Source organism: Dufourea novaeangliae, unplaced genomic scaffold (genome assembly GCF_001272555.1).
Source record: "Dufourea novaeangliae isolate 0120121106 unplaced genomic scaffold, ASM127255v1 scaffold267, whole genome shotgun sequence".
Classification (NCBI taxonomy): domain Eukaryota; kingdom Metazoa; phylum Arthropoda; class Insecta; order Hymenoptera; family Halictidae; genus Dufourea; species Dufourea novaeangliae.
In genome coordinates this window covers 420,038-447,859 of record NW_015374140.1, presented here as the reverse complement: position 1 = coordinate 447,859, position 27,822 = coordinate 420,038, and the positions used below count along the sequence as shown (strand labels likewise).

At 34.5% G+C, this 27,822-nt stretch overlaps 6 protein-coding genes across 7 annotated transcripts; 3 read left to right on the top strand and 3 right to left on the bottom strand.

Annotated features, from left to right (window-relative positions):
• Positions 1-218: 218 nt before the first annotated feature.
• Positions 219-10,816, bottom strand: LOC107191463 (eukaryotic translation initiation factor 4E transporter-like). Its single transcript, XM_015580521.1, is given in 17 exon segments — positions 219-634; positions 1,695-1,768; positions 1,770-2,019; positions 2,105-2,275; positions 4,041-4,129; positions 4,131-4,320; positions 5,176-5,359; positions 5,469-5,684; positions 5,751-5,915; positions 5,999-6,079; positions 6,164-6,300; positions 6,373-6,724; positions 6,820-7,716; positions 7,806-8,070; positions 8,156-8,229; positions 8,322-8,419; positions 10,626-10,816. Coding segments are annotated over 17 exon segments (3,546 nt in total). The 5' UTR covers positions 10,681-10,816; the 3' UTR covers positions 219-386.
• A 1,304-nt stretch (positions 10,817-12,120) lies between these two features.
• On the top strand, positions 12,121-13,181 carry LOC107191465 (THO complex subunit 7 homolog). 2 transcript variants are annotated; one of them, XM_015580523.1, is made up of 3 exons: positions 12,121-12,233; positions 12,311-12,735; positions 12,811-13,181. In XM_015580523.1, the coding sequence occupies exons 1-3, from the start codon at positions 12,224-12,226 to the stop codon at positions 12,994-12,996; spliced, it is 621 nt and encodes a 206-aa protein (XP_015436009.1). In that variant the 5' UTR covers positions 12,121-12,223; the 3' UTR covers positions 12,997-13,181. The 2 variants fall into 2 exon arrangements, with proteins under 2 accessions (XP_015436009.1, XP_015436008.1); XM_015580522.1 differs by having other exon boundaries at positions 12,121-12,735.
• A 4-nt stretch (positions 13,182-13,185) lies between these two features.
• On the bottom strand, positions 13,186-14,230 carry LOC107191422 (alpha-ketoglutarate-dependent dioxygenase alkB homolog 6). The gene is made up of 3 exons (XM_015580468.1): positions 14,198-14,230; positions 13,944-14,120; positions 13,186-13,443 (listed from the first exon to the last, which is right to left on the bottom strand). The coding sequence occupies exons 1-3, from the start codon at positions 14,228-14,230 to the stop codon at positions 13,186-13,188; spliced, it is 468 nt and encodes a 155-aa protein (XP_015435954.1).
• Positions 14,231-14,859: 629 nt separating this feature from the next.
• Positions 14,860-19,931, top strand: LOC107191421 (lisH domain-containing protein ARMC9-like). The gene is made up of 18 exons (XM_015580467.1): positions 14,860-14,927; positions 15,035-15,208; positions 15,281-15,410; positions 15,493-15,554; positions 15,820-16,069; positions 16,185-16,359; positions 16,447-16,784; positions 16,868-17,028; positions 17,106-17,354; positions 17,427-17,738; positions 17,814-17,941; positions 18,032-18,116; positions 18,178-18,416; positions 18,486-18,609; positions 18,721-18,932; positions 19,125-19,192; positions 19,664-19,694; positions 19,814-19,931. The coding sequence occupies exons 1-18, from the start codon at positions 14,868-14,870 to the stop codon at positions 19,929-19,931; spliced, it is 2,916 nt and encodes a 971-aa protein (XP_015435953.1). The 5' UTR covers positions 14,860-14,867.
• A 160-nt stretch (positions 19,932-20,091) lies between these two features.
• LOC107191420 lies at positions 20,092-21,691 on the bottom strand. Its single transcript, XM_015580466.1, has 3 exons — positions 21,671-21,691; positions 21,381-21,435; positions 20,092-21,287 (listed from the first exon to the last, which is right to left on the bottom strand). Exons 1-3 carry the CDS (start codon positions 21,689-21,691, stop codon positions 20,092-20,094), a joined length of 1,272 nt encoding a protein of 423 aa, XP_015435952.1.
• A 3,567-nt stretch (positions 21,692-25,258) lies between these two features.
• LOC107191446 (mRNA export factor) lies at positions 25,259-27,158 on the top strand. Its single transcript, XM_015580501.1, has 6 exons — positions 25,259-25,689; positions 25,765-25,938; positions 26,019-26,090; positions 26,173-26,454; positions 26,520-26,714; positions 26,972-27,158. Exons 1-6 carry the CDS (start codon positions 25,432-25,434, stop codon positions 27,056-27,058), a joined length of 1,068 nt encoding a protein of 355 aa, XP_015435987.1. The 5' UTR covers positions 25,259-25,431; the 3' UTR covers positions 27,059-27,158.
• The last annotated feature ends 664 nt before the right edge of the window (positions 27,159-27,822 follow it).

The following is a 27,822-nucleotide window of genomic DNA, read 5'->3' as shown; positions in this document are numbered from 1 at the left end:
GTAAAATTTGTTACAAATAAGTCGTAAGACACTTAAAAAAAAACAACAAAAGATCGTTCCCATATAATAAGAAACACTACTGAATCGATCTGTAACGTGTCCAAAAATGTTTCTGACACAGGTGTATATTACTTTGCTAAACCTTACTCCCATTAAGGTTTATTATCTAAGTGACTTCTTCGCGTATGCAAACAATATTTTTTTGTTATGTTTCTCGGATAAACTTTTCCTTGTTCTTCTTTTGTTTTCTAATAAGAATGAATCTTCATACTGTGTGTTTCATATGAAAAGCCATCTAATTTGAAAGATTTAATTCGTTAGAACAGTAACTGCCAATGGAGTCCTTCCTGCTTGCAATTGTAAATATGAGAAGGTACAATATCAATCTAATTATGCACTGTAGTCGATGCATGTTGAAGTCTTTCTAATTCTTCCAAGGACAAAACATTTGTTTGGACAAGCTCTGGAAGCTTACCAGCCCGCGCCTGGGCAAGAAGTTCTGGACTAAACCATCTTGCTAACTGATTCGAGGTTGGTGAAAGATCGCCACCATTCGCACCTACGTATCCTAAACCTGGTGACGTTTGACGACCTACGGGCATGTTTATTTGTTGCGATCGCATCACCCGCCCATCTGTGAAAAAAATTCATTATATTTATTCACAGTGCTGTTTCGTCGTAATAAGAAAATTAGAAAACAGTAACAATCACATAAATCATTTTAACATATTCGCAACCGGTAACGTAATCATACGTAATTTCAAAATTGGTGGCACTACTAGCCATAAAGCTTGTATAACACACCAGATAGCAACCAATGGATACAATGTTCATTTGTCTAATCAATATGAGAACATTTAATAAATAAGTGAAGAATAATATTGTTTAATATATTTAATATTCAAGGTATTAATAAATACCACACAAAATTATTACGTGAAATAAATCTGTAAAAAATGTTATTGAGTTTTGTTGCCGTAAATTCATCATATTCGTTTCCAAAAAAATCTATTCAATGAATTTTGAGAAGCTCGATCAATTTTAATAGTGGCAGTAATGTTTCATAAATTCTTTCAACATGCATTTATGTTTAATTAAACAAAATTTAAACAGTAAATGATTATAAGCATCGTATTGAGAAGTAACATTATTTATATTCACACACGCATACATATAAATAGCAGATCCGTGCGGTACTCAGTTATAGACTATATTAGAAATTATATGCGATGTTCAGCTAAACATCTCGCACGACAATCGCCGGTCACGAATGTGTTAGAATAAAGAACAATTGGGCATTAGTAAAAAGAAACCGTCTAATAATACGGAAGAATGTGTATGGTAAGTCATGTTCGGCGAGAAAAAGAGCAGCCTAAAAGAACTATTGAATTTATTACTTCAAGTTCGATCCAAAGATAAATGCTGTCTAGACTGGTATAAATAAGAGGAGCAGCTAAAGGGTGAGATCTAAGTATTCCAATTTTTGAACACCATTGCATGCAATTTGATTAGGCAAGGGGAAGACACCTGAAAATGTTCCAGAATAATAAAGTTAATGCAACAGTGTACTAAGGAGCTAAACAATGAAGTATTGTAATACAAATATAAAAATAAAATCAGTGTGTATATATATGTATGGAGAATATAAAACATTGTGAAACTATTCATTTACGCAATACTGTGTTACGTGTTACCTGTACGACTGGAATTGTAGTTTTGATTCAAAACCATTTGCATTTGCGAATTAAGTGTCCGTTGTTGCTGCTGTCTGCTGAACTTTCATTTGGTTGTTCATAGTACTTGACCTCTGGCTTATCATTGAATTATGAGCCACGTTGTACTGCGAAACACCGTGATGGGGTATAGAAGTAGTCATAGTATGCTTTGAGCGTGCTGGATTACCATACACGCTTGAGACCGTTCTATGCTGTTGCTGTTGTTGCTGTTGGAAATCTGAGTTCCCACTATATTGAAATTGATTACCACTATTACCACCACCACCTTTCACTATTGGTCGGCCTGTAATGAGAAACAGATACATAATTAGTTCTCGAAATATTTATTTATATCAATGTTAGTATGTAAGTATATGTAACACGTTTACCTGGATGTTGTTTAATACTTGGATTCGACCATGTGGACTGCACAGATTGTGGTCGTAATGTATTATGCCGAGAAAGAACTCCTTGTGTCAGTAATTGAACTGCAGATTGCATTTGTTGTATTTGAGATGCTTGAGACTGAGCTGCCAATTTCGACGAATCATTACTATTACCTACATAACAAAAAAGAAAAGGGACTATTAGACCATGTTATACATATAAAAATGAATCTTTTTAATTTTGAGTATAATACTAATACCACAAACGCTAATATTATGAGTTAAAAATTTTGCATAGACCAATGCATGAACGTATTGCAAAAGAAAACTATGTTGGAATAGTTTTAAAATAAAAGACTTTTATAAATATATTCACAAATTACATTGTACTTAAAAACATGTAAGATACAATATGTATTAGCAAGCGTATAAGAAACTTCAGATTTCTTTTTTTTTAACACATACTACTAGTGAGTATACAGAAGAATATGTAAGTTTGTTAAAATACACATAATTTCATGTTAAATCTCCAAACATTTTTTAAATTCAGCTATCATAAGAAAAATGTTTGCTTAATTTTTTCACAGCACGTAGTACATAGTACAATATATTTTATTGGTCCAAAGATAAGATAGTGTTGTCTTTTTTGATATACAATTTAATAATAAATCAAATAAATCAACGAATAGTATCCAAACAAAGAAGAAAAATGGTACTGTTTTTTATAATTAATATTTATATTTCATTGGATTTATGGAAACATTTTAAAAGGGAAAAATTCTTTAAGAAACTATGGTACACCATGATTCAAATTGATACTAATGATATCAATGTCACTCAATTCGTGATGCATGCAATCACCTTGCCCACGTCAAGTCATGAAAGCTAAAAACAATGCGGAAGCACATGCATTTAAGCAGAAATCATGTCAAAGCAATGTATCAAAGGAAAATGAAAATGTGTAAAGGAAAACGTAAAGCATGAAATGTATTTATAAAAGTCTTTTATTTTAAAACTATTCCAACATACTTTTCTTTTGCAATACGTTCATGCATTGGTCTATGCAAAATTTTTAACTCATAATATTAGCGTTTGTGGCATTAGTATTATACTCAAAATTAAAAAGATTCATTTTTATATGTATCACTTTTGCAAAATTACAGACAAATCAGCTTTCAAAGACATTAGAGGTGTCAAGCAAAAAAAGAAAAAAAAAAGAAAAAAAAAGAAAGGAAAGAAAACAAAATTCTCATTACTTGTTTTAATACAAAAAAATAAAAAGCAATGTTACATCGGATAATAGTCACAAATTCAGGAAATCTCTTCTCCGTTCCTAGCGTGAAATTTATCAAACACTCGACGTTTCAAATAACAATTTCATTGTTTTGTGAATTTAGCAACTTGTTCTCTTCTGGTTTCCCTATCATTTTATTATTCTCGACTATTATCGTTTCAATCTCAAACTGTTCAGTCAATAATTTGTCAAGGATAAGAGGACTATTGTTATTAGTATTACTTATATCTATCATAGCAGACTCCTTTACTGCTCCCTTAGTGGGCGTATTTTCACTCACTAATTTTTTAGTCTCGTCAACGAGACTGTCCCCTGATGTATTCGAATTCGAATTGTTATTTGTATCTTTATTTTGTTGCAATAAAGAGAGATACTTGGACTTTAGCGCGGATTCCCCTACCTCCAGATTGTCGTTGTTATTTAATTCGTCTAATGGATTCGAATGCGAAGCACCGACATCATCTACAGTACCATGCTCTTTAGCGTAACGACTAGTAAGCTGAATTTCACCCTCAGAGGAAGTGGATACTTGTAAGTCAGTACACCTTCTGCGCTGATACGCGTTACGATAATTGTTACGATTCTCGTTAATTGTAGGAGAGTAGAAGAAAACAGTTTCTAATTGATTATTAGACTGATTCGCACCATCAGGCTCCTTATCGGCAGTCATTTTACGTAACACTGATGTCGGGGTAAAAGCGAGTGGCGTTGGGCTCATAGTCTGCTTCGCTTCTCGACGCTCTTTGTTGAGCTTGTTGCTGTTGCTGCTGCTGCTGCTGTTGTTGCTGCTGTTGATCCTGTTGATCTTGTCGCTTACGGTAGTTTTCACGCTGCTCCTCCAACTTTTTCTTAATTAGAGCATTTTGCATTGCAGTCTGAGCATGCATAGCAATTTTCCGCGGCGAGGGAACTCTGTGCTGTATCACTGTTAAATATAAAAATCATCCATGTTTTAAGACAACGAATCATCTAACGAACAATTTTCAAATTAGGTCTTTTACTATGGAATCGCTTTATGATATGAAGCAAATTGGGTTGAGTCATAAATAATTTCAACTATATATGACAAAATTTGCTATGTGAAATTCTTATCATTTCGTAATGATACAACAATAACAGGGAAGGAAGATTCAATGGGTTACAGTTTATTGTAAATCCTTAAAGTGAAAAGTATTTAAAAGAAAAACAGAAAGTTATTTATGATTCAGACCAAACAAATTTTTGTTAAACTGTTCGGTCAATACTCAATTCAAGCGTACGTATATAATTAGTGATTTTTTTTAATATTCCATTTACTTGACTAATACAAAGCAACAACATGAAAAAAGGAGGAAAAAAATCAGTTATGTTTAATATTCTACCTGGATGTTGCACTGTTAATATACTGGGACTAGCGGTCAAATTTGGAGATATAATTGAAGGTGGACAACAAGCTGCATTCCAAACATCACCATACATATTTATAACATATGTACTATACGCTCGTAAGAAATATAAAAAGGTAACTTAATGTTCATTGTAATTAATGATAAAAGTACACACAACGATTTCATACTAGTTCCGGTAAAAAAAGAATGCAATAAGAACACAAATACATCGAAAATAATTGTAAAATCAAATCACCTAACTTGGAAGAACTTAAGAATAAGGAAATGAAAAATCAGATGTTCCGAATAATATGTACGAAAAGCAAACACAGAAATGTAGAAAGTTATGTTTCATCGCGAGTATAGGTAAAAATAATAATGTTTGCTTGAAATAAGCAATAACTATAACTCACCATTATTCATGGGGGATGGAATCCTGTGTTGTTGTTGTTGTTGCTGATACAACATCTGTTGCAGGATATGGTCTTGAGGAGTAGGTGCACTAGGATGTGGACTAACTGTACGAGGTGTGGTACCACCATACATTTTTAAAATATTTACTAAAACTTCCCTATGACGGTGTTGCATGGCTGGATTCTGTACAAAAATGGTATTGAAAGAATAAAAATATTAGACGATTCTAAACAGTCGATCAATTCTGTAAACTTCACAATCAACTAACAATGATCCCGAAATTATAAGTAACCTGCAATTGTTGTATAAGATGCTGCCTAGTTATTTCTCCTTGCTGAAGACCCTGAATAATGGCTTGAGCTTCTGGTCTCTTTAGCAATTCTTGACTTGTTGGAACATTGTTAAGCATCATCTGCATGTCTGGAGGTACAGGACTTACTCCCAACATCCGTTGACCACCCATCATCATTGACAACATATCGGAATGCTGCTGTTGCTGCTTCTGTTGCTATTGTAACAATGAAAGTAATTAGAAACACTGTTTCATCAATTTCAGAAATTTCACGATACCAACCTGTTGAATTTGTAACACTTTCATCAGGTTCTCATGCTGCATTTGTGCCTGATGCGAATGTTGAGTTGGTCCAAAAGAACCAACATGATTGAATGTCGAGTGATTTGGCTCTGGAACCGACTGCTGAGAAGCAATTGGTTGGGTTTTCAATTGCGAATTAAGCAACTGCAAAGGATAAGGTGTTATCTAACATAGAAGAAAATTACTGTATGAATGTATCGCGTAAGGGAAAAAATTATAAATCTTACTTGCATTAATGTTACCGGTTGCTTCTGGGAAATAGGACCATTTGCTGCTGGTATAGCTTGTCCTCCAGTTACTTGAGCAAGCTAGGGTATGTATGTACGAAATAATTTACTGACTCATACTAATCATGTTAGTCGGTTATAATATTTGATATGTCTTTAAATTACCAATTTTTTAAAAGCAGAGAGATCTTCTTCAGTCTTATTTACACGAGGCTGATCAGTTACAGATGTGGGTGGAGGAGCACCACCTCGCATACGTGCTTCTAATTCCTCCAGACTATGCACAACTTTTCCACCAACTTCTATAAAAAATTTCCAGTCTCATCCACCATATTACACTCTAGGATTGAAATGAAAATTTGGCAAATTCTAACCCATATCTTTGATAGAAGCGTTCTTCATTAACGGTACAACGTTGCTGGTTGCATCTCCTTGGCCGTTCTGACTTGGTTTATTCCCGCGTTGCAACATTTCCAACAGTTTCACTCCCGTGGTGGAGGTGGTAGTGTTCGTAGTCGTGTTGGCAGGAGAAATAGGAGCGAAATACGTGTTAGATTCAGTTACTGATGGGATCTGAATATTTGGCTCGGTAATATCATTAAGAAGATTGTTCAGTATATCATCCTGAATGGAAGTTCTGCGACTATCGACTTGTTGAACTGGACTTTCCCTCTTGAACCACTGACTGAATCGTGAACAAGATCCCCCATTCGAACCAACTCCATTCTATAAAATGAAAAACAATGTATAATCCTTTCGAATGCAACATATTATACATAATTAATTAACAAGTATAACACTCTTTATACTCGATAACGTACAGTTAAGAGGCCGGGAACTCCAGGGAATGTATCAGACTTCAAAAAGTCATCGAGATTGAAGTCAGGATGGCTGTCTTGCTGGTTCTGATTCGCAGTACTCGAGTTGTCAGTTGTTACACAACTCGCCTCGGTTACAGTACTTTCGTTGGAGTCGTGAGTTGTCTTCTGTGTAAGCGAGGACGATTCATTTTGTTCTGAGATAGGTGAATGGGGTGCAGCTACAATATTTATGGGTTGATCCATCGTAGTCGGTGTGCTACGCCCTTTAGGACCGGCTGAACTTTCCGTTTGCTTTTCATCTTTCTCCAATGAATTCTTTTTCCCGCGTTTCTTTTGTACCGAAGTTTGCTTTTTGCTTTTCGTGCTGATATTGTTGCTTATGGCCTTCTCCTCAGGAATATCCTCAAAACCCCTTAACTCGATGGTGTCATGTTGAGACGTCGGTCCAGAACTGAACCACTCTGGTTCATCCGCGTCATTGCGATTCTCACTGTAAGTTCGCCTACGATCGTTGCTATATCTTCGTTCTCGCCCACGGTCTTTCTCACGATCTGGTTGATGATTGCGGTCATTCCGTTCGACTCCTCTGTCTCGATCACGTTCCCTCTCCCTGTCCCCGTAGTCGCGACCGAAGGATCTTCGTTCGTATCGCTCATTCCTCTCGTCTCGTTCACGCAAATTATCTCGATCCCTCTCTCTTACAACCTCTCGATCCTTTCCGTCACGAGTATCTCTGTTATCACGATCACGTATAGATGTACCACCAGTCGCTCCTGATCGAAAAGCGAAATCTGTACGTTCCGGTTCGAGTTTCTCATTTTCAGGTCTAAAGTCCCAAATGTCGCGAGTCAATATCCTACCACTTCCTATTCGTCGAACGGGTTCCCTATGACTGACCTGGAAACATATATGCCAGACTATAACTTCACGGCTAAGAACTTAATAACGGGTGAGAATTTTACAGGGAATAGTAGTCGGTATTCTACCTCCGTCTTTCCTATCGGGCTCTCAGGGCGTCGGTTCGAAGGTTGATTCACGTTAACGAAACAACCCGAATTAAAACTTCTACGCTGAGGGCTTAGAACAATGCCATCTTGTTCTTTACGGATTCGCTCTCGCGGGTCTCCGTTACGACGTTTCGCGTGATTCTCCGTAACTTGATCACCACGTCCAGTTCTTTCATCCTTTGGTGGTGTATCGCTTCGCTTCTTGCCTGAATGCCAACGTTCAGGATCCCATACACCGCGTGAACTTGGTAATAATTAAAAGATTAAACAAAATTAATATAGTTTACAACGAAATCGACACTGATCAATTTCGACGATATTATACGTACTTGTTATACGAGGTATCTAAAAAATCAGACCTCCTTTTCGATAACGGCAAGGTCTTTATTACCATTAACTCCTCCTGAAATCAGACACACAAAACAGACTTAGACAAGGTGATTCTTAGTTTTATCATACACGGAAATAATAATACTTACGATGGATATTACTTACCCGGGAATACTGAAATTGAGGTCTTGAACGGCCCACTTCCATAATCGAGGTGTCGGTTACCTCCCCAGCCACCGACATTGATATAATTGCTTCATCTCCTGAAAAATATCAAAAAGAATATGTAATATAATTACCTATTATTGTCTCATTACAATCAATAACACTGATTCAGTTACGGTAGGTTTTCTTAATTTTTCAAATAAATATGCATTCATAGTATGCGTATACATTGAATAGATATTGGAAGATCGTTGTATTTAAAATTCCAAAGGAATCAACTTCAATGGAAATGTATACAAGAAAACATCCAATGAATGTATTATACATAGACACTTCGAGGAATGATTTTCAAATTGATTTAGCTGTTCGGTTTGTGTACATACAAACTTCTAACGAACAGTTCGGCATTGGCGTAAGTAAACCGATACTGTACTTATAGAATGAAGATTTAAATTCGTAGGTGACGGTTCGCGACATCGTTCGAAAAATTTCTAAAGAGCCATCTTACTTACTGAAGGTCCCTCGTTTAATAACGTTTACAGATTTGTTTTTACGAAACCATCGGCAGGCTCTAGTTTGCATGACTAGAGTCGCGTCTAGAAACGGAGATCCGGTCGGTCCTACCAGCGGACGTTTCCGTGGTCTCCGGTACCAATTCGAGGAAATAACGCTATGCACCTCCAATTTCATTTTCCCGACGATTTTCTTTCTCAACGTTTCTTTCGCGGTTGTTTCACCGACGAACACTTTATCCGTTTCAATCGTACCAAACGGTTAAACGAATGTTTATGCCCCGAAGGACGAAACGGACAAGGGAATATTACCGTTCGAACCGGTTAATAAAGTGTACAACCGAAAAACAGTACGAAATAAAATACGTATATGTATGTATATGTATTCTATGTATATTGTATGTATGTCGAAATGTATAAATCTCCCTTTCTCTCTAAAAGGGAATATGATGTTCCCTCGCGATTATTTTTTCACTTAGAAGAAATTAATCACTTTTAAATAACGAACGATACATGTATGTATCTGAGTATATGTACTATAGATAGGTATATAAAAGAAAATTTATCGGAGAATCACGATATCTCTGTAAAAATATATCGTAAATGATCAAATGATTATTCGTGTACTTATGCACAATTAACGAAACTCTGTTTCGTATGCGAAACTATCGTCTATCCTATCCTGTTTTTACTTCCATGTAACCGTGCGCCTAAGAAACGAAATTCTTAATTTTGATACTACACGTTGTACAGCACGATACAAACTGGCTGGATGCCGACAGTTTTTAGGCGGCAAGAGTTTGTCCACAATCCAATCAAGTACGTCCCCGAGAACGTTATTGTCAACTTTACGTCTCATTGGTTCTGTTTTGGGATAACGTTTAAACGTAATTTCTAACTGATTTCGCGGAGAAGGACGATCGAATGCGATACATATCGTTCGACAGTCAAACAAACACCATGCAATAAACAATTGTAACAACTATTCATACATTTAACATTTTAATTCGAATTCCTATGTTGAATAAATGTAACTGTTTTGATTAGACGGATACTAAAGTTATTATGTAATAATTTCGAACATGATATATTATAACCCTCAGTTTTGTATATTCTACCTGTAATACTGCATTTATAACAGTATAGATCTACCAAGAAACTTTTATGATCTTTGACTTTTACAAATTCTGATTAATATATTTCACACGGACATTTAGAATTTTCTGAAAATATTGTTTAATTCTATATGCGAGAGAAAAAAAGGTCTACTTTGTAAATACATTACATTAAAATTTCTTAAATTACATCTCACAAAATTTACATGTGTTCAAATAATTAGAAATACATTATTACATGCATCAATGATATTTGATCGAGAAATTTATTTATTTCTACAAAAACAGTTCAATATTACTGTTTCTGTTAATAGATAAATACTTCATGGATAATTTTGATGTACAAGTATAATACCTAGATTGAACTTTTACTCATATACAAAGTATAAAAACTTAAGGAGCCTGGAAAGATATAAACACAGATACATTCGAGTAAATTACCTGAAAATTTATTTAAGAAGCTAAATTATTATGGCAACTCCTTTTTACTAAAGACATAATCTTTGCAATACAATAGTCAACATAAAGATATCAGAAAGACAAACGAGATTAGTTTAATGCACAAAGAATATAGATTGAAATCAATCTTTGGATGTAAATACAAGAAAGAATGTTATTTCAAGAACTATTATATACACAATTAAGAGAATCAGATGGAAAACCAACAAACCATATACCTTCATCTTTTGGAGTTGGCAGTTGCTTGTCATTTGTTACAGATTCCTGAGACATTCTTCTGCTCTTGACCAGGTTTGTTCCTCGAACAAGGTAAAATTCACAGCTCACACTATATGGACTTAATGTTTTCTAGATCCTTTATGTGATCTATCTACGTCTCATACGCCATACACACGTATATCTAATTGTAGAGTTTATACCTAGCTATATACCTTAGTACTGTTTAGTATCACAGATTGGTTTTCCCTTCTATATCGCGGTTTTTTCTATTAAGCGAAGAAAGAATTATTTTGATCGGGCGAGCTCGAGTACTCGCTAAAATCGCTTCCGTACAGTTCTAATATCGACAGATCAGCCACTCTCACTCGTTGAAAAGAGAAATGAAGAAAAAGTGTTTACGTGCTACGAGCTTGTACGGGCTTACGCACGATAATACAGAAGACAAACGCAAAAAAACCTGATTGCGCGAGATTCGAAGCACGTGTTCTCGAAGATCATTTCATTAATACGACACGTCCCCCATCCAATTATTAGTAATTCATCGATTTATATCACACAAAATGTACACACACAACACTAGTTCACTGCTATGCAAAAATAGAAAATGGCGCACGATCCCCACTTCCGCCGTTGTTTCTCACTGCTTCCTTGATCCACAACGGAAAGCGTTTTAGCTTACTGAAATCGTATAGATAGCGCTACGTCACCTGTAAGTGAAGGCATCGTGTTAATCGAGCGCCATCTTCCGCAGATTGCACTGTTAAGGTGTATTTGCAAAATTTCTATAATAAAAAAGATAGGTACACCCATGATGGTGCACCGACGGACAAAGGTCGTTGTCCGTCTCATTTCGAGGTCACCAATTAAAATGAGAGTACTCTCTTATGCCGTTGTATTCAATGGCAGAAACAAAAAATATACGAGGCACTATGAAAAATTCAGAATGCGTAATTACAATCTCTCTCAATGATGTTGCATTAACGTTAAAAATAATTTCTAACCAATATTGTCCTTCCACTAATAATGTCTTTAAAGTTCATTATAATGTTTGAATTTCGCGCCACGTTTGTTTTCATCGTTTCTTGTTTATAAAACTGGCATATCGATTTGAAAAATGAATTTACAGTAATTGTCGGTTAAAAAGAATTACTAGGTATATTACTATCAAAAGATTGAATAATCGATCAGTAGCGAAATGTTTTTAATGCATATTAGATTTTTGTTATGTTTGTGATTTTTGCAAAACTATACACCCAGTCATTCAGTCTTGATAAGATGTTGTTTTTCTGAGAATTATAGTACTAAATTCATTGATGTAGCGGGTTGTAACAAACAATTTAATCTCTTTGAAATAAATGTCTAATAAAATATACTAAGTTTAGCTCGTGCTTCCCCATACCTTCTTTGTACCATTCAATGCTGTTCAATACCATTGCTTGTGTTCAAACAGTTCAAACTATCCTTTTCTTGATTACCATTGATTACTTAGTACTTTATAATGTATGGATATGAATGATAAATAATTAGTAGAAATTGTAGGAAATATTACAATATTCGGATTGTTTTATTCGTCATTCTGTGTGGTGGAGAGGGTAAAATGTCTGACGGTGAGTTTGCATTCTACACATAATGATAACCTGTTATGAAGTTCGAATATATTTAGGAATATGTTGTTTTTTCTTAGAAGAGGTAATACGTCGGAGATTACTCATAGATGGAGATGGAACTGGGGATGATCGTAGAATTAACATGCTTCTGAAATCGTTTATAAAATGGGTGAATAATCCTGATGTGGATAACACGCTGCACGAAAGGATGTTATCACAACTTGCTCAGTGTGAATTTGCACAAAAGAAATCCAGACTGGTCTCAAATATGAGCCAAGATGAATTGAAGAGCTATGAGAAGTTGTCAAAAGAAATAGAGATTCAGATAGAAGAAGCCAAAAAGGATATAGAAAGAACAAAGGCAGAATTGCAGGAAGCAAAGCGTGTAAGAAAAAACAGAATAGAGTACGATGTATTAGCAAAAGTTATAAATGAGCAACCAGATAGGGTAGAAACAAATTTAAAACTTGCTACATTACGTGAAGAATTAGGCAGATTAAAGGTATACAACATTTGCATTACCATACAGCATGTTACAAAATTAAGAAAATCAATATATAATTATGTAAATATGTAGGAGAAGTCTGAGCAATTAGAACACAAATTGGAAATGAGACGTAAACAATTCCATGTTTTAATATCTTCTATACATTCATTGCAAGGAATGTTGGATGAATGTGATGAAGAAATAATGGATGTAAGTCTGGAGAACTATGAAGACACTAACAACCCATCAGTGCCTTCTAAATCTGAAGAATCCTGATGTAATGATGTATTGTGTATACAAAAATGTGTCTGAATTTAAACTTTTTATACATATGTTTACCAACTTGCATTGTCCTTTCAACTACTTCATACAATGTTGCTACTTTCAAAAATCTTGTACAATAAAAGAAGAGAATTATTAACCGCAAATATCATGCATACAAGTATATATGTATAGGTAAGCTCATTAATTGATTTTCAGTTTTAATTTAGTTGTTTTAGGAACATGTCTGATTGTTAAAGATAATCTAATATCCCGTTTTAATGTTTGTCCTTCTATAAACTGATCTCCACATAGATCTAAATTTGTTATTAGAGACTTTGAAATAACATCTGTATCTCTTTCTGCAATTGAGTGTAAGTAATGATGGTACAAATTCTCTTGGAGAATTAACAGACTTCTACGTTCTAACAGAAAACTGAATTCTAAATTAAGTTGTTGCACCTATAAAAGAGAATAGAATATAGATTAGTAACCAAATTGTATTATTAAAATCTGTAATATAAATGTAATTATTATATACTGCAATCATTATAACCTCGGAGCTCTCCAGTCTTTTATAAAAATCAAGAAGAGTATGAGAGCCACAGCTAATAGTGGTTACAATGGGATGAAAGAGTGGGCCATCCGAGTGTGCCTAGTAAATATACATCTTGTATTGCGCTTTGTATTGGTTAATTTATACTATGAATATAACAAAAGCATGTATAGTTATTTTGTTATATACCATTATTCCCTGTCCAGGTAAATATTCGTTAATTAGAACATGATTGGGTAACTTGTTTGTTTCAAAGATATTACAGGATGACACTTTATCAATATACTTTTGAAGCCACTGAAAACTTATTGTTAGTACAATTTTCTTTTACATCATTCTGTGTGTCTTCTTGTTCAAATTAATCTTATACATTAGGTACATTATATGCATATTGTAGAATACATACGGTTGGTATATCCTCGGCTATCATTCCTTTGATGTGTGGAATACCACCCCAATTTTGTAGTCTACGGTGACTTAACTGGGTCCACTTTGGTAAAGGAGCCTTATTAACATGTTTTACAATTTCAAGTTCTTCCTTTTCTGTTATAAAGTTTGGTATATAGATTGCCAAGTTTGGTACCTGTAACAGAAAAATTGTTAAGAGCATAGAATTTGTATATAACCTCCATTATAAATGTTAATTGAAGTAAAACAAACCTTTGAAACAACATTTCCGTTATACTTTTCCATTATGTAATGGATAAAATGATATAATTATAGAAACAGTTAAAAAATTTTGCGACAACTACCTTATGTGCTTTTTGTAATGAAACAATTTTTCAGATTAAATTAATCATTGTCAACTGGCCACAGTAAAAAAACAAAAGCATATGTATATATATGTACAAGGTGTTTAAAAAGTGGAACTTTTTAAACGATACTTATATGCATTTATTTATCATTTTTAAAACGGAAATTGATCGTTGACCATAACCGTATGATAAACATAAATTTATTTACTTTTTCATTAAGCTACAATAAATTACCAATTTCAGACTTAAATAAATTATTTCCATGGGATGAACATCTGCAATGTGTAATTAAATATTTCTCGAGTAGCTGGAATAAATATTTCCATACTACTTATATATGTATTTAAATATGTGAGTGAACCGCTGCAATCATTCGGCAACGATTGTTTGCATAAAATCAATTTTATGTAAGGACATATCCTCCGTCTTTTTATGTATAAAATCGAAATCTTTTAGAACTATGTAAATATATATATATATATATATGTACATATAAATAAATAGGTATTGAACGGAAATAATTTTAATGTACATATATATCATTCCATCATTGTTTAGACAAATAAAAAGACAAAATGGATAATAGTCATACAACACGCCAATTGGACGATGAAAATTTGAGACTTGTTCATCAGGTATAAAATTTTGTAAATATTTATTATATCGTGAAACTGTACATTTCAATTTTTAGTAATATGGTATTATTTTTAATTTTTCCAATTGTATTAAAAATTGTATGCAGTTTCTTCTAGATCATAAGTTTGAAGATACTGCTGGGATATTGATAGCTGAAGCTGCATTAAGGGGTTTCAACAATTTTTCAACAGCTTCAAAAACAGATAATGAAGCTTATGCAAGAGCTTCTCAAAAGATATTGTTAAGCTTCAAAGCAGGAGACTGGAGGACATTTTTTAATGTACAATGATATTTGAATTCCAAGTAAGTAATTGTACAATATAATCAATGAACAAAAATTTTTTGTTTTTAGTTATGGAATTCGCTGATACCTGAAACTGTTAAACAGACAAAAGCATATAAAATTTTAACATTGAATTTGCATGTATATTTCACAGTATTACCTAAGCGTATAATGCTTTTACATTTGTATGAACAAAAAGGTAATAATAACATGAGATTATACTTTAAGTTATTATGATAATACGATAAGTTACAGTAATTCTAATTTGTATGATTATATAGACAATACACAAACAACTGCAGTTAATTCTATTATGTCTATAAATCATCAAAGCCATCAAGAGGTAACTTCAATTGTTCATAATACAGTATTTGAATTTATTTCTTCACCAGTCTGTTTTCACTTACTTTAGTTTTTTTCTGTTAAAGGAACTTCAGATACCTTCATACTTTATCAAAATGTATTTAAGAAATTATTTTTATCAATTCATGTTTTTTCTTTAAACTGTGACATGTATATGTTTTGTTGAAATTTAATATTAATGATAAAGATAATGAAACCAGCATTGGTGTATATTTAGTAATTGATTAAATATTGATAACACACAGAATTGTATGACTGAAATAGAAAAAGGTATGCATGATAGTATGAAACTATTGCACACATTTTTAAATACAACTGGAAAAGAATTGGAGGATGATGGAGAATTGCGACCCTTTTTTGCGTTACCTTTTATCGAAGATCCATACACAGAACCAAGTCTGTCTAAAATATTCGAAAAAAATTGGATCGATGAACTAACAGAAAGCTTGCTTCTGTTTCTTGAGAAGTGTGAACAACAAGTAAACAAAGTATGCGGTTTTGTAAGAATAACAGTTACTTTTTTACAAAATAATTTATAAGAGTTTGTTGAATTTTCAGAATTTCAAAGATGTAAAATATGATAATATAGACTTAAAAAAAATTCCTCTAGATCGGAGATCTGTATTAGAAGAATCACAAAAAGACTGTGTTACCAAGAAAATAACTGGAAATAAAAATGTACCAATCATACCAAATGAGAGAAATATTCCACTCTTTATAGAAGACGATGAACTTGATAAGCATTATACTTTACGCAGTGATACAAAGTACACTAAAAAATCAAAGTAAGTGGTAATACAAATATGTTGCTGACGATACTCATTAAATCTATTAGAGGTCTGATGCTTCATATCGTAATCACTTTTCCATAGAAGTGTGCAGACAGCATCAATAATTTGTTCTACAGAGGAAGATGTCCATTCGTCACATATGGTTATCAACAATCGAAAGTTAATGCAATGTACTCAAGAATTAGCTGTAACAAAGTCCTACTTATATACTGTTCATTCTAATTATGAAAACTTGAAGATAAGGTTTCATAAACTGCACACCGATTATCATAAATTAATGAGCATCGCGAGAGTATTAACAACAGCTTTAGAAAATTCTGTGAAGGGTCAAACTATTGATTTCCAAGCTATGCTAGAAACTTGCATTCAAATTTTCCCAGACTTATTCAATCAAAATATCAAAGATAATTCATATGTAAGTAACCGTTATATTAATGCTTGTGTATGTATAATTATATTATATTATTATTATTCATTGTGTGTGCACAGTGCTCTTCAGAAGCATTGGTAGATAAATCACATTCTGAAATGAAGACAGTCATAGATTCCATACCATATACCACACCTGTACCTCCAAAATTATTGAACTTCAAAAAGATCAAGTTGCATTTGATAAATGGAAGTATGAAAACTAAATTATTTCTGTTGCAAGCACTACGAAGGGTAAGACAATCAGTATTTGTGTATTAGTTCCTGATAACAAGCAAAAATGTAAAAGTAAATATGCCTTGTATAATTAGAAAATAACACTTGCACAACCTGGAGAAAGAGAAGAAGCAGTGCACGAGTACATAAGTAAAGATCTGTTGGGGCTTCATGGACAAATTGCAAGCTATAAAGGCACGTCTGTCCTACCATATTTATTAACGCCAGACAATATTATTATGCCCCATCCGTTGCAACAATCAACCACAAGATTATTAAATGCTTTAGCATCGTTTAGGTGTGGACGAGATTACTTATCATTTGATTCTGCAGTTGTTGACATGGTATGTTAAACCCTTACGAACATTGCATATATTGTTACTTAGAATTATGAAATAATAAAGTAAATACTGCAGGTATTCAAATGCTTAAAAAGTACTCTTGATAATGACATAGACACATTTACCTGTAACATGATGATAGCAATGCTGCAAAAGTTATCATTGCGTAAACAGCAAAGAATATATATGATAGAAAATGGATTAGTAGAGTGGTTAATCTCTCATTTACACGATCATTGTCGCATCATGGACTCCTATCGATTAGAGTATGCTACTGCTCTATTAATGAACTTATCATTAGATCAAATTGCTCAAAGAAGAGCATCCGCACTGGCATTTTTACTTCTATCGACGTTGATTAATCTACTTGTAATAGATCATTCTTCTGTAAGCGCTAAATTATTTACTTCACTTTATGGAAATTGGACAATTCGTAATTTTAATATTGCATGTATCTCTTAGACCTTGCCTTATGTTACTGGAGCATTAAACAATTTTTTAAGAAATCATGCTATTAATGAAGAAGCAAAGAAGATGAAATTTTCATCTACTTTAGAACAATATAGCAAGTACAAAGATGGCGAAGCAAGGTAAATATGTTTTTGATACTCTACACTCTCCACTCTACACGAAGCTTATATTATTTCAAAATGAAAAATACAATAATAAAATAATACTAGGGAACACTTGGAACATATTTTGAAAATACACAGAGGTGAGATTGCCATTACAGCAGACAGTGAGGAAGTTACCGACAATGATAACGTGAGTAGTGATTTGTATACCGACTTGTTTATTATTGTTTAAATAGAACACTTCTCTTCAGGAAGAGTTTGAAGTGTTGGAAAACGAGTTAGAAGAAAACGACCCAGTGAAAAATAACTATGGCGAATTATGTGGAGAATCATTACTCGTAGCATGCTACACTACCTTATTGAAAACTTCTGAAAATAAGGAAATGAATTCAGAAATATCATCGTATTCCGTTGTACATGATACTGAAAAACAAGTTAAAAGTTTACATTACGAACGTGCATCATTGTTACATGGACAAGATTTATCAAGGTACTGTGGTGATGTCGGTGCAACAATTATTTTCAACGTAATATCTAATAAAATTATTGTCTTTCAAAGAAGACCTATAGCTAAAATGTATCAGGTAAAAAACAAAAATAATATTATGGTGATACAAGAATCTACAAAAAGCACACATTTAAGTTCAAAATTACGTACACCCAAATTAGTATCTCTGTCCAAGGTATTTAAATCAGAGTATACATCGCTGTTGTTAAAATACATTATTGCTTCAATTGGATTCTGGTAGATACATATTGAATGAACATCTTATAATAAGGTCAATATTTTTAAGGGTCAACAAATTAGTAGAGAAAAAATAAATAAATCATGGAACTCTCCATCTAATAGAAAGAGTACTTTGAGAAGTATTGAATATTCAATTGAAAATTACAACCAGAATGACTCAAATACATATTTAAACCACTTGAAAAAAATTGAAGAACAAGTTAATGTAAATGAAGTCGGTGAAAGTGCTGAATATTTGTATGAAAATCAATCGTCCAAGTTGGTCATTACTTTATCAAAACGAACATAATACGACGAGATGTTTAATAATTATGTTATTTTTATCTTACTATCAATATCAATATCATTACAATAATATGTACTACTAACATCGCGTCATTTTTATAACTTCGTAATTTCATTAATACTAAAATGAAATACTATAAGGTATATGTATACTTATTTTTGTAGGAAAAGTAGCAAAACAAGCCTTGCATCTTCAACGATATTAAAAGTTGGAAGTGCAGCTGATTCAACAGGTGAGCAGATACTATGCAAGTATCATGTATTTATTATATTAAAACAACTATCAATACTAATTAGTTGATTACAAACTTCTAAACACCTAATATTCTGAACACGTTTGACACATCAATTGTAAAAAGTGTTTTCAAGATCAGTTACAAGTTCCAAGTTACAAGTAGTGAAAGCTCTGCAACTTTCTCTTAAAGGTACACTTGATCATGATCTTGGGAAAATTGGAGCATGTAAACGAAAGTGAAGTTCCGTATGACATACATTTAATTATTGTTATACTTTGTGTTAAACGGACTTGTTTATTTGTAAAAAAATTTACTAAATTGACTTAAGTTTCATCAAAGATCAATGAGTTCTGTACACCGCGTGGCAGTGCCTCCGGGAAGGAAAGAATTAAATGTTTCACGTTCTTTATAGTGTAGCATGTACGAACTCCGCAATATTCTTATTAATTAACTGTTGTACTTTTTCAGTTATGCAGAAGCTCAGCAGTATAGCATCACTGTGAGTCAAGATTACAATGTTAGCACAATGCACTCTTCAACTTTGAAAATTATTGCACATTACTCCATGACATATTTTAAAGAATGAATCAAGTATATTTATTTACTGTTACTTTGTAGGAATACCAGTGATTGCAATAAAGCTGTTAGTGACAGTATTTCATGGACTCGGGAGATTGAACTAGAAAGAGAAGAAGCGTTTCTGGCCAAACCAAAGCTTCCACGAACTCCACCGTAATTAAAATGAGTTTCTCAAAATCATAAATATTAAAGGATTTTTTAAATAATTTTATTTTAAACAACATATAAACAATAACGTTTTTACTTATCTTTAAATAGTCATACAATAAATATGTACACAATACAACATGCTCATCACACCTCTCACACAAAGACTGTTAATAATAACCAGAATATATATTTCCATGTCCTGGGATATATCCACTACTGCTTCTGTATCTTCTAAGCATAGGATTGTCCATGTAATTGTTACCATTGAGACTACTATGTACACTTGACATTGAAGAATAACCAATTGGAGAATTGCTTGCATAGTTCATGAAGCTTGGCCTGACCTTGTAACTTCCAGCAATTTTACTTAGATGCGACGGTCCGCCAAGATAAGCTTGTGAGCCATAACTGCTTGGCCTGCCATCTTTCAATGCTGCAGCTTTTACTTTTCCATAATTACCAAACAAATGATCAGGCTCTTGATCTTTCGAAAGGTAATTCAAACCGACATGAGGAGCATATTCGCCTAAGTATTTGTTGTATTTACTATATTTTCCTGAACTGTAAAAATCAGAGTTTCCTCTTAAATTATTAAACATGCTGCTACCAGAGTTTGGTAAATACATTGAAGATCCATAATCTCTTCCCGCATTTGCATGATTTCCTCCTACATAACGGGTCTCAGGATGCATGGTGTATGCATCATTTGTGTACTTATTGCTGTTACTTGTTGCAAACATGTTTTCCTTATGTTTTCCATAAGAATAATCATTGGTAGGACTATTAAACAAACTGGAAGGTTCTCTGCTGAATGTTTGATCGCCGTCCATGTATCCTCCTGATGCTCCATGGCTTCTAAAAGCATCTGCAGCATATTCTCTGAGAGAAGAACTTTCAGAAGCTAGTTCAGGAAAGCTGGCTGCGTTCGAGGTGGCAGGCAGGTTGTCTGAGAATCTTGTGTAGCTTGGACTTTTCTGTTTGTTGTTGGCGAATTGACTGAACTCTGACACCGTTTGATCTGCACTTTGGGTATATCCACCGAAGGTGGAATCGCCATTGGTATTGGTATTCGCGTAACCCTCGAACGATGATTGGGCTGGATCATTTATGAAATAAGGACTTGCGCCTAGAGTTTCACGGGCATTACTAGAAAATCCTTGATAGCTACTGCTGTGAGAGTTTGGTGAAAACCCATTGTAAGAGTTGCTTCGTAAACTTTCTTCGAGGCTTCCTTGGCTCCTGCCACTGCTTAGGGGGTGCCCGTTATTCCCGCTGTTGTAAAAATCCGCGTTTTCTCTGTGGGCATCCTTAACAACGTTACTATTGTATTCGTAAGCATTATCCGCTGTGATGGAGAAGCCTGCTGTAAGCAGAGTATAATTGTAATTTTTTCAAATGAAAATTTGTAAAATTAACAATATGTTTGATGTATAAGAATGTACGTGGTAATACATACTGGTAACCGGTGGTTCCGCGCGCGCTAACAAGATACAGCTGAGGATTATTGCGTTCTAGAAATAGAATAGTTTCAGCGAAAATGAATAATCATATTGCAGGGAAATTTGTGAATAAAGCTACGATCAGGAGATGTCAAGACTGACCGGATAGTAACGACAAGCAAGCAAGCAACAGGGTGACGATATTTTCGATACGTATAGTTGGTTGTACATTAATTCAACCGAAGGTAAAAGTTTTTGTTTTACTAAGAATAAATAAAAAGTGAGATATAGTTTCGATAGTACTCACAAGTGAAATTATTTTCGGCATGATAGGGGTAGTAGTTCTGGCGTTACGAGTCGAACTACGTGCTACGAACCACGATCCCTGTGACTCTTTACTAAATTGAAACTACACACATACTGGCATGCGAATCTGTTCCTTACTGTTTTATACTCCTAAGAATCCCTCCTCGCTCACAAAAAGGTAAAAGCGATCTTGATGTGCACATACTGATAGGACATTGGTTGGTACTCGACCATACAGAGCAGGGAGAAAGAGTCAACCTGATTTAACTCTTCACTTTTACGGGGAAAGCAATGGGTCAGTCGTGTGGCTGACTATTCAGTGAACTATGAGGAGCATGACCTACCTAGACATAATTAGACTTTTTAATGTATATAGAAAAGTATCCCTTTCACGAAGTACCTATACCGGTTGGAAGATTAAGTACATCGAACTTATCATCGCGTGGCACACACTACGTACCATTAGTTCTACAACAGCTACGATCCGAGTACAAACCATTTTACGATGCACCGATTAATAATTTCACGATCGAGTAATGACCGGTCTGAAATCGTCTGTTTTACTTTGGAACATCTTCACTGGACTTTCGAACTTTTCACATCTTTATCTACAATTATCTGGATTGTGGGATCCTTTCGTGAATATATTATGTAGTGCCCCGATTTCTATACGTTACCATTGCCAAGGTTAAAACATATTTTTGTTACGGTGGGTGGATAACTTTCCTTCGCGAAAGGAAGATGAATAATATTACATCTTGTTGCGAATACAACGTACGCTTAATGTACTATATTTGTGTAATTTATGAATCGAAATTCACGGTATAGGAGGTATGAACGAATGAAGTATGAAGTATAGTATGCACCTCGCGACGTAAGATACAAGTCCCCTGAAAATATGAAATACGTGCATAAATATAAAGGAATTGTGATGAGTATTACGTGTAAAATATAAATTAGAGTAGAAAATTAAATAATGTACATCACCTACCTGTTATACAACATTATTGATACACGGTATAGCGTTATTATTGAACGATACAAAATATGAAATGTTACTCTGTAATTAAAGGAAACCTATGAATTTGCTATTAAAATTCAATCTTCCACACTTTGAATACCATTTGCTTTCGGGACCATCAACGAGAATATATACCCCCTTAAGGCAGCCTACTTAAATCCTGACTGCTCGGTTTACATCCCGCATAAAATGTACGAGTACCGTGAATACAAATTACCTTTCGTCCGAAAGAAAGTTTCTCGGGGCTCCCTTAAAGATGTGACGGATCCGCGACAAAAAAAGACTGGCGACACGTCTCGAAAGTATTTCGGTTCAGGTCGTTTGAATTACTTTTCGATCGGATTCGGTCCTTCTTCACAACACAACGATGGATCTTGACAGTGATTGTTGACCGGTAAGATATGGCTTTTCAGGGAGGAGACGTAGGTGGAATTATGATATTTATAGCGACCTGAAAAGGAAACGCAACGGTAGTAGTATATGTAGATCAAGAAAGAGTGATTGTATATTACACTGGGGGACACGAAAGCCGGAATGACGATACATATATGCACTCTTGTCATTAGTCATTATCTTTCGCAATGCTTTCTACTTTCCGCATACACGCCTCATTAAAACGTACGCCGACCGTGAGGCAATCAGGTGAATTCAAATACTTTAATGACAATGACCTAGGACAATTGTTGGCGATCCCCACTCGGGGTCCATCAGCCACTTCCAGTCAGAATTAGAAGAAAAAAAAAACAAAACAAAAACATTTCGAAGAAACTTAGATCACTTCAGCTCCCACGCTAGTATTCTCTTTGGGGTCTCGTTTTACAAGTACGTTTCAGTTAAACTGTCTTAAAACCGATCTAATACGAAATGAAATTCATTATTGCATTTGTAATATGTATAATGTATCTCCGGTGTGCATGGAATTGAGCCCTCAAAGAACGAATTGTTCTTTTTTTTTCTTCTAAACTAAGGTGAAATGGTAAACGTTGCGTACGCGTAACAACGCGAAGTACAGTAGAAAGAAAGTAAAATGAAAATGGAAAGTGGATGTAAACTAATTCCATACGGGCGCCTCTTTGACGTCGCTGCATATAAATCGTCGCATCCTTTATTGTGGATAGTTCAAAACCCCGCTTATTTTCTGTTTTAATTGTGAGTCAGAATTTGATAGCAATACGCAAAGGAAATTGTTCACTTACGATTACACGAGTGTATATGGTTTTATCAAGAATTTCTCTTTTGATGTCCTGTTTCCGGAATATAGCATTAGAGGGGATATATCCATGAATTATTTAGCATCTTTATCCACTTGATACAACTCCCCATGTCTGAAATATGCTCCTTTACGTTGTACTTCCAAACCGTTACATTCAGCGATACATGTATTTTGTAACACGTATAATATTGGACATCTAGTAAAATATAATAGAGCTACCATTACTGTCTCGTAGTTGGAAATATTCCGAATAGAACAAGAGATAAGAAACTCGTTAGATATATGAGTTCTTACACTGAATATTTGCAAAAGAATGCGGTACGTTTAAACAAGGGATAATAAGGTACGCTCAGGTGCGTTACACTTTCGCAGCCAGAAAGACGTCTGGTGCGAAAGTTAGACCGGTATGCAGTAATACCAGTTGCTGATGGGTCGCGTATCTAATATTCCCTGGACGCTTGAATAAACTGCTACGATGTTACGAATAAACGTCTGATTTCACAGTAAACAAGAAAAAGTTGCATTCTCGCGCTACCGAAATTGAATCCATCTAATACGTAGTAGGATGAACCGCGCATGCGCACGATATTCAGTGAAACCGCCAAATCAACGTTCAAGATTTTAAACGAACAATATGTTTTCTACGTTGAACTCGTGTGAATTCGTGTAGACATAAATGACGAGATCTAAAATCTCTTCCTCTGTTTTAACCTTGCGTGTTCGTATGGTTGCTCTCCGTTATCGAAGTGAAAAGGCTTGGTTGGGCTTGATCGTCCCCAGTCGTCCCGGACAGTCCCGGACTGCCGTTATTAGCAATGTCAAAATGATCAAAATATGATGGCGCTGCACGCTTCTTGAACGTAGTAAACGTAGTGATCTTTCAGGGCGTGATCGGAACATATACATATACATACTTATAATGATATTTTATATTATATTAGATTATAATAGACTGCGCGGTCTTATGGTAGGGATGAAGCGAGACCGAAGGACAGAAGTAGCGTTGGAGTAACTCCTCTCTTGCTCGCACATCGAAGAGGGATGGAAGAAAGCGACTGGAGGGCGATGAGCAGCGATGAGGAGAAGGAAAGGAATACTGCATGCTGCACGCATGTATTGCCTCCACTACACTGTACTACACTTGACTACACTGCACTCTGCACTTGGCTGCACGGACTGCACTACACCGTCGGAGATTCCCCACTAATAGCCCCATTAGAAAGAGACGTAAGTTACTCCAGTTATTGTTCTCTCTTTCTAGTGCCGACTTCATCCGTACCATAAGACCGCGCAATCTATTGAGTCTATTATAAATGTCTATGATTTGCACGCGATAACATGGTCGCGCCATGCGACTCGCATGATGCGAGTCGCATGTGGTCGCATGGCTGCGCTTGACTATTTCAAGTGATTTCAAGAGTGTTTATAATAAGCGGTTACCTTGTGTTGCCTTGTGTTTGATTACATTCTGTTGAACGACAACGTTATTTTATATCGAGTACAGTTAAGAAACTGAAGTTGAGGAAATATGTTCACCCAAAGTGGTGGATTACGTACCGGCACATCAAACACGTCTAATCCAATGCAGGACTTTGAGGTTGTCTCTCCCCCTGACGATTCTATTTCCAGTCTTGCGTTTAGTCCTGCTTCTATTCCACAAAACTTTTTGGTAGCTGGTTCGTGGGATTGCAATGTGCGTTGCTGGGAAGTCGAGCAGTCGGGCAAAACAGTTCCAAAATCCATGCAGTCCATGGGCGAACCGATTCTTGATGTTTGTTGGAGCGATGTAAGTTTAACAGTTTTTTCCTTTTCACGGAGGTACATAATTGTAACAAAAATGTAATTGTCTCTTTTAAAACAGGACGGAACTAAAGTTTTCATGGCATCATGCGATAAAACAGCGAAATGCTGGGATTTGGCGTCGAATCAAAGTATACAGGTTGCTGCACACGATGCACCCATCAGAAATTGTCATTGGATTAAAGCTAGTTCATATTCGTGCCTCATGACAGGTTCTTGGGATAAAACATTAAGAGTATGTTTCTATTAATGGTATTTATAAGGTATATACTTTATTTCCAAACATTTCTATACCGATTAGTTTTTTTGTTTCAGTTTTGGGACTTACGAAGTCCAAAACCAGCAATGACCCTCAATTTAATCGAAAGATGCTATTGTGCAGATGTTGTAAGTATACAGTAGTCCCATTTTCTATTTCAACCATTGTTTTCGCAATCGACTTTTTTTCTTTGTGTTCAAATTACCATAGGATTATCCAATGGCAGTAGTAGGAACTGCAGGACGTGGTCTAATTGTTTACCAACTAGAAGGCAGTCCTAGAGAGTACAAAACGGTAGAACTAAATTTGAAATATCAATACAGATGCGTTGCTATCTTCAGGGACAAGAAGAAGGTTCCTACTGGTTTTGCTATTGGTAGCACAGAAGGACGTGTCGCGATACATCATTTGAATTTAAGTGCAAAAGAGAATTTCACTTTCAAATGTCACAGAGTAAATGGGACACCGAATGGATATCAAGATATTTATGCAGTTAGTACGAGTATGAATGATATTCTATGAAATAGCAAGGAAACATTTTTTTGTTTTTTATGTAGGTCAATGACATTGCATTCCATCCAGTTCATGGCACTGTTGCTACTGTTGGCGCCGACGGTACTTTTGGATTTTGGGACAAGGATTCTCGAACTAAATTGAAATCTTCTGAACCCATGGAACAGCCTATCACTAAATGTTGCTTTAATCATAATGGACAAATATTTGCATATGCAGTATCCTACGATTGGTCAAAGGTAATGTTTCCTTTACAAAGAGAAATCTATATCAAAGAATGGAATGAAACTTGATGTGATCAAGGATCAAAGGAAATTGAAAGTTACGCGAATATTCGTAGTCTTTACAAGTTTCAATTAATTTAATTTATGTACATTGTATTATTGGTACTAAAGAAACATCATTGCTGGTATTATTTTCAGTTAATATTGGTTTTTAAGTTGTATACAACATTTAAAAGAAAAGAGATTAATTACAATATTGTTATTGTTTACAGGGTCATGAGTATTATAATCCAGCGAAGAAAAACTCAATTTTCCTTAGACCGTGTTTCGAAGAACTAAAACCTAAGGCTACGCCATAAAACAGTAGGAGCGTTTCCTAATCTAATTAAGTTTTTTAAATTCTGTGATGTGTTTCAAGATACAGGTTTTTTATAATTAAACTTACAATAATATACTGTTCACATTCATAAATTATATAATACATATATGTATATTTATTATATAATTGTAGTTTACATTTTCTTTGTGTATTTATTTTTATTACTTTGTCACATAAGCCCATTGTACAAAGTTATATATACACGCAAGAAGAGTCTTGTTCGTTTTTTCTCAAGATCGTAAAAATGTAAAAAAATAATTCCTGTAAAAATTCTTTTAAAACACCTCAAAATCAATACGCAAATTAAACTGTTTTGCTTTTATCTAGTGCTTTTCTCAAAATATCATAAATACGATTTCAATTTAATTTTTCTTTTTAAACCAATGCGAATAAAACACACCAACTTCATATCGGACACAGAGTTCTTAGGAATATAGTCTGCCGTTGGGTTCATTAATTGATTTCTCAAATTTAAATTCAATTAAAAACTCACTCGAATAAAAAAACGTTGACTTTCCGAAGAGATGCTGACAAGAGCGACGGTTTACCGTTTCTCGATATTAAGTATAATAGGAGCAAAAGAACATGTTAAAACTGATGATTGGGTCAAGGATACCTGTCATATTTCAATATGGGGCAGGTGATTACGTTTAAGCGGGACTAGCTTCCTTCACGTCTTCAATTTTAGATTATCAACATCTGTTGGAACATTCCACTTTCCTGCGTTTCGTAAGATGTACTTTT

Coding starts and splice junctions, on each gene's coding strand:
- LOC107191465 (XM_015580522.1), top strand. CDS start 12,256: ATGATAACCTGTTATGAAGTTCGAATATATTTAGGAATATGTTGTTTT. Junction 12,736..12,810: donor AAGAATTAGGCAGATTAAAG/GTATACAACATT, acceptor GTAAATATGTAG/GAGAAGTCTGAGCAATTAGA.
- LOC107191422 (XM_015580468.1), bottom strand. CDS start 14,230: ATGGAAAAGTATAACGGAAATGTTGTTTCAAAG. Junction 14,121..14,197: donor ACGGAAATGTTGTTTCAAAG/GTTTGTTTTACT, acceptor TTTCTGTTACAG/GTACCAAACTTGGCAATCTA. Junction 13,444..13,943: donor TAGCCGAGGATATACCAACC/GTATGTATTCTA, acceptor TCTCTTTTATAG/GTGCAACAACTTAATTTAGA.
- LOC107191421 (XM_015580467.1), top strand. CDS start 14,868: ATGGATAATAGTCATACAACACGCCAATTGGACGATGAAAATTTGAGA. Junction 15,209..15,280: donor ACTGGAGGACATTTTTTAAT/GTACAATGATAT, acceptor TTTTGTTTTTAG/TTATGGAATTCGCTGATACC. Junction 18,610..18,720: donor AATTAGTATCTCTGTCCAAG/GTATTTAAATCA, acceptor AATATTTTTAAG/GGTCAACAAATTAGTAGAGA.
- LOC107191420 (XM_015580466.1), bottom strand. CDS start 21,691: ATGCCGAAAATAATTTCACTT. Junction 21,436..21,670: donor TGCCGAAAATAATTTCACTT/GTGAGTACTATC, acceptor TTCTATTTCTAG/AACGCAATAATCCTCAGCTG. Junction 21,288..21,380: donor CGCGGAACCACCGGTTACCA/GTATGTATTACC, acceptor CTCTGCTTACAG/CAGGCTTCTCCATCACAGCG.
- LOC107191446 (XM_015580501.1), top strand. CDS start 25,432: ATGTTCACCCAAAGTGGTGGATTACGTACCGGCACATCAAACACGTCT. Junction 25,939..26,018: donor CTTGGGATAAAACATTAAGA/GTATGTTTCTAT, acceptor TTTTTGTTTCAG/TTTTGGGACTTACGAAGTCC. Junction 26,715..26,971: donor TATCCTACGATTGGTCAAAG/GTAATGTTTCCT, acceptor TATTGTTTACAG/GGTCATGAGTATTATAATCC.